Source organism: Eurytemora carolleeae, unplaced genomic scaffold, assembly GCF_000591075.1.
Source record: "Eurytemora carolleeae unplaced genomic scaffold, Eaff_2.0 scaffold34, whole genome shotgun sequence".
NCBI classification, from domain to species: Eukaryota; Metazoa; Arthropoda; class Copepoda; order Calanoida; family Temoridae; genus Eurytemora; species Eurytemora carolleeae.
The window spans coordinates 93,640-102,466 of record NW_019396116.1 but is presented as its reverse complement, the minus strand read 5'-3'; the positions used below and the strand labels follow the sequence as shown (position 1 = coordinate 102,466).

Below are 8,827 nucleotides of genomic sequence, written 5' to 3'. Positions count from 1 at the left end.
GTGGACTTTCACAATTTAATGTAAATCGGATTTCGTCGGAGGCTAATTTTTGAAATTTGAGCCCGATCGGTTTAGCTGTCCAGTGGCCGAATTTAAAGAATTTGAGCGGCGGTTTAAATTTAAGCCGCGGCTTAAATATGGTTGGTTCCATATCAAATGTTTCAAGATTTAAGCCGGCGCTAAATTTAAACCGGGTTTTGGCGGATTTTGGCGAATTCAAACCGCGGCTCAAATTCTTTAAATTCCATCTCTGATGTTTATTGAATACAAACAAACACCATATCAGACTCGACAGACAAGCAAAGTATATATATAGAAATAGGGTGTTCCTCGAAACAAGATAAATATTTTGACATGTCGTCTTCTTGTGACATATTACGACAATCTTTCATGAACCTAATTTTACAAATAATATTTTAGGGATCGACGATCCGTGCCGGCGTAAAGTGAAAGAGGGTGTGTGTTGAGGAACAACAAGGTAGTTTTTGTCTTGCACTAATTCGATATTTTAAAATTGGAATAGAATAATTTACATTCATATTTTTTTGGAATTTTATGGTCTACTACCGGAGATGTTAACATTTTTGTTCAGATTTAAAATGTTCAAATAAAACCAAAATTTTTAACAATTTCAAAAAACAATTATAAGCTGGTAGACACCAATTTTGGAAAACATAAAAGTACGCTGTGGACAGAATTTAAATCCAGGGCTTTTACCTGTGCTCAGCTCAAGGTTTTGACTAGTAATATGGCTCCAATGTTGAACTTTAAAAAAATGTTGTAATTCTTAAAATGTTGAAAAGTGGCAAAGTCAAAATATGAGTTATTAAGTCAATGTTTTGAGGTTTACAAATTTTTTCCAAGAACGATCGCAAAGCTAAAACTTTTAAAGGATTTGTCCCAATAATTTTTTAATTAGGGTATTTCTTTTGCACATTTTTTTGTCACATTTTAAAAAATGCATTTGAATTTTTCAGAGCTTAACATTTAGAAGATCTGAGTGATTTTAAAGATTCTTGAAAGTTGCAAATGAATTTGATTAAAGTTCAAACATTTTTTAAATTACAAAAGTGGGAAAGTGGGATAGTGGGGGGGGGGGAACATGGTTACATTTATGTGCTCGGAGCACAAATTTGTAGAAAAGTGTTTCGGTCATTGTATGAACATTAGCACATAGTCAGAGGTTTGCTCAACATAACTTCAATTGTATGAACATTAGCATGTAGTCAGAGGTTTGCACAACATAACCCCAATTGTATGAACATTAGCATATAGTCAAAGGTTTGCACAACATAACCCCAATGGGGGGGAGGGGGGGCAGTTTACACTAAACGTTTTCATATAAAGCCCGGAAGGACCGGAAGGTTAAAATTAAGTAAGAAAAAGTACGTTTCTAGAATTTAGGTAGATTTAAATTAACTTTTCTTAACTGATAATATCTGTGTAATATGTATAGTTAAATTATCTGGTAAAGATCTGTAAAGTCTAATTACAAGTAATTATCCTTGAATAATTCACGTAAACATATTTTAAGATAAAAACATGAAATAACTTCAGTTGATGCTAAAACACCGGGCAAGATGCTGAAAGGTAAGATCTTTTTAATAATATAAATGTATATTTTTATTTCCTCGTTTTTTAGATTGCTGTATTTTCAAAAATTAAGAAATTTTGGCATTTCTTTCCGGGCAAAATTTATAAATTAACTAGCAGAAACCGTTCCTCATGGGGCCATGGGAGTAGAAACAAAATTGGGTCCGATAGGTTCAGTCGTTTTGACTTTTAATGGATAAAATAGACAGATGCAATATATGATTGGAGGTAGGGTTGGTCAACGTTTTGGTTCAGGTTTTTTTACTTCAAAGTTGTTCCAAAGAATCTAAGATGTTTAATTTGATTTTCTGTAAGTTTGCTTTTATCACATTATGCACAAATTTTTCTCTGCCTATAGATATTTACCAAAACGATTTAATCAATAGTTTTGGTAAATATCTTTGATCATTGTAAAATTATTAAAGTATCCACCGCAGTTCCTTTTTCTTCATTAAATCCTCTCTTTTTCTTACCAAAGTTTTCAGCCACTCTCAGAGGGAAATCTCTGCAGGTGACTCTCTTTTCAAACATTACTTAAAGAAAGAATCTAGAGTAAAAAAAATTGCAAAATAAAGAAGAGGTTTCAAATCTTCTTAAATCCAAATTTAGAAAAATCTCAACATGGCTTGGTTCGAAAAATCTGCGAGTGGGATTATAGAAAATGGTCGATTAAAAATATCTACAAATCCCTTTAATCTTCCTTATTCTGCCGAAATCTATGAAATATTTTTCCTTATTCTTTAAAAAATCCGACAGAAAATGGCTCCATGGAGAAAGTAGGGAATACACCCCTCCCCCCTCCCATTTCAAATCTCATGTATTTTTAACTAAAGTTTTTAATTCAAATAAAAACTTTATTATTTTTTAATATTTAGGAGTTTTTATCTGTTTTTTAATGATACAGCTTGTCTTTCTTACCGAAGGTAATTAAAAATTAAGTTATTTGTATTAAAATGACTTTAACAAAATAAAAAATTTTAAAAATTGTATTTTTACAAATTTGCTTTTGTTATCTTTTTGTAAATAATTATCTAGAGGAGCCACAAATTCAAAATGTACCCTTTTTGTATTTTGTTCACTTTTTTAACTTTTATCTGTTTTAACTATTAAAAGTTCTTCAAGGTTTTTAACTTTTATCAATTGCTTATTTCTAGATATTTTTCAAATTATTTTAAAAACATTTTTAAAAAGTTTTAGAAAAGGAATGTTACTAGGATGAAGATTTTTTTTTATTTCCGCCGAATATGTTTAAGACAAGACAGATTATGTTTAAGACAAGAAAGATTATGTTTAAGACAAGAAAGATTATGAAGATTATGTTTAAGACAAGAAAGATTATGTTTAAGACAAGAAAGATTATGTTTAAGACAAGAAAGATTATGATTAAGACAAGAAAGATTAGACAAGAAAGATTATGTTTAAGACAAGAAAGATTATGTTTAAGACAAGAAAGATTATGTTTAAGACAAGAAAGATTATGATTAAGACAAGAAAGATAAAATTTCCTTTTTTTCAAAGAAAAAAAGGTTTTTGCTATTTTTTGCACTCAATAATTCTACCGCAATATTATCAATAAAATTAAGTTATTTTGTTTCACACTTTCAACTATCTTTTAAAAATGGAAATATCATTAGTTTTGCAAAATTTAAATCTAACTTTTGATATTATATTTTAGAAAGTTAATGTACGATGAATTATTATAAAATTCACAAAATGTACAAAAATATTTAAATTGGCAACAAGGACTCGAAAATTCCGGTCCTCAGAGTTAGAGTGACACATATTAGAACACAAAACTAGAAATTGTAAATAAGAAAACATGAATTTAGGAAAGATAAAGGAAATGAAGCAAGGATCCTGTACTGAGACCTGTTTACAGGATATCTACGATTCGGTCACATTTAACAGGGATAAGGTAAATATCCAACATAAGGAAAATATTAAGAAAATATTCAATTAGAAACAGAGGGTATCAATAAATATGAGACAAACATATTCAAAGTGAGAACCAGAAAACTGTGGAATAGGAAGACGACATTGAAGCAATAATTATGTTTATTTAATTATTTATTTAATTATGTTTGTGACATAACAAATAATTCTACTTGGGTGTAACTTATTAAATTACTTGGGTCTAATAATCGTCTTCCTAGTCCAAAATTTTCAGGTTCTCACTGTAGCAGAGTAAAGAAACTTTAAGTTGTAATGGTCGTCTTTGCCACTGGGTGCTAAATTGCTTAATTGTTTATAAAAAAAGGGACGACATATCATAAAAAGTATAAAAAGTATTATTCTTTATTTTTGATAAATGGTGCTTTTAGATATATATAAGTTTTAGCTTGGGAACCACATTTTTAAAGTGAGTGTTCGTGAAAATGAAAGGGGGTATAGGCTTACGGCGAAAAATAATTGCTTTTGATCGCTACTAATCTTACTGACCAACAATCATCGATAATTTTTCGACGCATTCCTATATAGTTGATATTCCATAAAATTTCTTTATTTTTTATGATCAGATAGTTACTTTTAAAACTTTTATTCCTGTTTCGAGCAATGTTCGAGAATCCAGCGCCAGCGAAATATTATTTTTTTAAACAGAATCAAAAATATTACTAAATATTAACTTTAAACGAATGCATCGATAAATAATCGATGACTATTGTTTGTAATATTTGAATGATTTTATTTGAATTAAATTGATTATTTTACGATCAGAGTTGAATGTTGCAACTTTCCGAATTTGTATGGACGCTACGTTCTTCGGTAAGAGTCGTTTTTAACAATTTTCTCATTATAGACACAACAGATAGAAGTAAGATTAGTAGCGATAAAAAGCGCTTATTTTTAGCCGTAAGCCTTTACCCCCTTACATTTTTCGCAAACACTCCCTTTAAATGTTTATGGGTTACTTTAGATTGTTTCAAATTATGGACAATTCAAAATTCATAAAATTCCCTAACATTTTTTATTAAGTCTTGAAGCATATTTTTTTCGAAATGTTCAGGTTGGAAATTTTCTGAGACAGAAGGCTAGACTTGAAAATTTCCTGAAAGTTCAATCCAAAAAGCTGGATAAAAAGGTAGATTTAACATAATCTCACTGATATCTAGACACCTCTGAAATTTTTCATCAAAGTTTTAGACAGCCTCGACTTTAAAGTGTTGCATCGCCTTGGCCTTTGGTTTCTACCTCACCAACTAACTTACTTTTTTGTAGGCCTAGACATATACATTTTTAATTTGCGTAATTGTCTCTAGCTTAAGTTTAAAAGGAGTAAATGTCAAATTACTACTTGATGTTTGTATGAGAGCGTGCACATCTTATTTATCTTATTTATATACATATAATGATATAAGGTGTTCGGGTTCCACAAAACATGAAAGTTGAATAAAAACTTAAAGGTCGTTAAAGTAGCCTTTGATAGATAATTTGTGGCATTCATTTCTGCAGCAAAATATTTCAATATTGATCATTAAAACAATAATAGTTGTTCTGGCATTTCCAAAATGTGGGCTGCTATTTCGCTCAGATTTATTTCTATTTATTAAAAACCCAAAATTATCTGAATTTCCGATTTCTTTCTTTTAAAAAAATCATTACAGATATCTACTTTACATTTAAGTCATGCAAACTTTTTTTGACACTTCGCATGTCATTAGACAGGTATCAATGATCATATACGATCTTAAATCGTTATCCAACTATCCCTCCCCTCACCAGATCAACCCTTTGCCTAGAGATGTAAATAGCCCCAAAATCAAAATTGGGGTTATATGTCATTTTTTCCGTGGGCCCCTTCCAAAATTCAAATAAAACAAATACAAATTCAATTCTCAATAAAAAAGACCAATACACCCTTTGCTGCTTAGAGAATTATTCCTGAACCAGAAAATACCTTTCAGATTTTATACGTGACATATTTGTTAAACCGAACAGAACGGAAAATAAGTGTTTATCTAAGGACGATTATGCTGTTTTTGCTGATGAGTTGGCTGCAGGATTAGGTGAGCTAATCATTGTTTTAGAAATGAAAACAATTGATTTCAAAGAACCTGTCAAATCTTTCCCTGGGATGTTTAGAAAGATGAAAATTTCCTTGTATAATAATTGAAGGACTGCAGTATGGTTTTGGTGAATTATATTGGCGTACTAAGCCTAGGGGTGTCAGAAATGATTTTTTTTGCATAGTTTTAAAAACTTCTATAAAACTTTTAAAGTTTAATTTTTGATAAACTTTTTGTTCTGGATGATTGCAAGTATCTATCTAAAACTTTCTTAAACCGGCATATTTTTTCTATATTCATTTAATTAGGAGTTTGAGTCAAAACAAGTATTGCTTTATATCGAGTAGATATCCTTATACATACCGATGTAAAACCTTTCAGAAAGTAGGAAAGATTCTGCAAAAAAAAGTTGCCAAACAAAACAGAATTTTTATTTTGAACAAGAATATTTGAACTTAAAGAAGCTTTTCTGGGTTGCACTTTACTCTAGTCTTGCATTATTTATTAAACAAAAAAATAAACTTAAAAATAGATGAAAAAGACAATCTTTAAAAGAACATTATTTCCAGTGACCCACCTGAAGGATTCACAACTGGTTCACAGGAGTCCTATTTAACCCTTTATAAAAGTAAAAATGATGAAGATATCATCATTTTTCTCTTCAAAATGTTTAACTCTAACACATTCCTTCATTTTCCCTGCAGCAGATATCCTTAATACTTTTCTAGAACAACCACTATTGAAAATAATAATAATAATAATAATAATTTTAATTAAAAAATAATCCATAAAAAGAATTCAATTTAAAAAATCAAAAGCAAGGAAATCAGAAAGGATACGAGCAGTGAATAGGAATTCCCAGAATACAGAACGAACTCAGTAAATTAAAAGTTTGATTTAATAAATAGTATTACACACATAGTTTAAGCCTGCTTATAAAAAGTCTCATAAATTTTTAAGACTAATTTTAGACTTTGGGCTTTGATTTTACCGCTCTTTAAATGTACATTTTAGCACCATAAAGCACTTGTGGTTTTTAAAAAGTAATTTACTAAATTCCAAAAGATTTTAACTTGAGAGCGTGAGACCTTTAAATCACAGTGTACTGTTCAGAATAACGCTGTAATGTCAACTATAAATGGAAGGTCACTTGAGATTACATCTACACTTGTAGAATGTATAATGGGACCCCTGTCTTTAATCTAGGTGGAAACTCGACTAGTTTTATCTGCGGAGTGAAGAACCAGGGAACCCAGCTCAATAATGCTACAGAAACATATAAGTAAAAAAACCGGTTTCCTTCATTGATTGATTGATTGATTTATTTACTGATTGATTGACTGACTGATTAACTGATTGATTGAGTGATTTATTTATTTATTTACTGAATGATTAACTGACTGATTAACTGATTGATTGATTGATTTATTTATTTACTGATTGATTGACTGACTGATTAACTGACTGATTGATTGATTTATTTAGTTACTGATTGATTAACTGACTGATTAACTGATTGATTAATTAATTTATTTATTTACTGATTGATTGACTGACTGATTAACTGATTGATGAATTAATTAATTTATTTACTGATTGATTGACTGACTGATTAACTGATCGATTTATTGGTTTAATTTTTGTCTTTTGCATTAGTTTACAGTATTAAAATGCTAGTTTAAAGTCACTAAAAATGGAAAAAATATATGTGCCTCAAATTTACTGTACTAACTTTTGTTTTTGACTTTTCCAATTTGACCGAAGAAGTACTGACGTGACTATTGGCCTAAAATATTTCTACTCTCTTCTGATTGGTTAAATAAAACTTCAGCGACAGAATTTATTGAATTGGAGAGGTCGCTTAATTACCTACCGCCGGTTCAAATCCTTAATCCCCGATTCAAACCACGGTAATGGCAGTTCTGAGACTTAGCTCAAATTAAATAAATTCTGTCTCTGTTTATATAGCTGTTAAAACACCATGTTATTTTACCGCGACAAACCAAAGTACATTTCATGCATGTGAGATTTTTTTTTGATTTTTTAACTTAAATTTTTTTTTAGATTTCTTCAATCTTGCAGTTCATCTATTGTTGCTTCATGCACTAAGGATACAACAATGATCAGGAAACTTTGAAATAAAACGATTTTTGTATTATTTTTCGGTTGATCCGATGATCTGTTGAATAGTTGATCAGTTGATCTATTAATTCTTGATTGTATTGATCACTTTATCTAACGATTTATTGTTGATCAGTTGGTCAATGAATCAGATGATCACTTAATCAAATAATCATTTGATCAGATGGTCATTTGATCAGATGATCATTTGAGCAAATGGCCATTAGATCATTTGATCATTTGACCATTTGATCAGTTGATTAGATAATCAGTTATTTAACATTTTTTCTTGTTCCCCTTCCCAGTCCCGAGATAGAAGCCGAGCTAGCTGCGTGTGAAACTAAAATGTTAGAATTCCAAGCTAAAGTTGAAGGTAAATATGGATAGGAAGGATAGGAAGGATAGGAAGGATAGGAAGGATAGGAAGGATAGGAAGGATTGGAAGGATAGGAAGGATAGGAAGGATAGGAAGGATAGGAAGGATAGGAAGGATAGGAAGGATAGGAAGGATAGGAAGGAGTGAAAGGATAGGAAGGATAGGAAGGATAGGAAGGATAGGAAAGATAGAAGGGATAGAAAGGGTAGAAATTATAGAAAGGATAGAATTATAGATAGGAAAGAAAAGATAGACGGATAGGAAGGATAGAAAGGATATAAAGGATAGAAAAGATAGGAAGGAGTGAAAGGATAGGAAGGATACGAAGAATAGGAAGAATAGGAAGAATAGGAAGGATTGAAAGGATAGGAAAGATAGGAAGGATAGAGAGGATAGAAAGGATAGAAAGGATAGAAGGGATAGAAAGGATAGATTGATAGGAAGGATAGGAAAAATAGAAGGGATAGAAAGGGTAGAAATTATAGAAAGGATAGAATTATAGATAGGAAAGAAAAGATAGACGGATAGGAAGCATAGAAAGGATATAAAGGATAGAAAAGATAGGAAGGATAGAAAGGATAGGAAGGATAGGAAGGATAGGAAGAATAGGAAGGATTGAAAGGATAGGAAAGATATAAAGAATATGAAGGATAGAAAGGATAGAAAGGTCAGAAAGGATAGAACGGATAGAAATTATAGAAAGAATGGATAGAAAGGGTAGAAAAGATAAAAG

General features: G+C 30.5%; 1 protein-coding gene across 1 annotated transcript; it reads left to right on the top strand.

Moving 5' to 3' along the window:
- Positions 1–436: 436 nt before the first annotated feature.
- Positions 437–8,105, top strand: LOC111695405 (uncharacterized). Its single transcript, XM_023464726.1, has 9 exons — positions 437–478; positions 1,535–1,590; positions 2,469–2,516; positions 3,423–3,508; positions 4,598–4,672; positions 5,555–5,597; positions 6,804–6,879; positions 7,662–7,724; positions 8,024–8,105. Exons 2-9 carry the CDS (start codon positions 1,581–1,583, stop codon positions 8,103–8,105), a joined length of 483 nt encoding a protein of 160 aa, XP_023320494.1. The 5' UTR covers positions 437–478; positions 1,535–1,580.
- Positions 8,106–8,827: the final 722 nt, after the last annotated feature.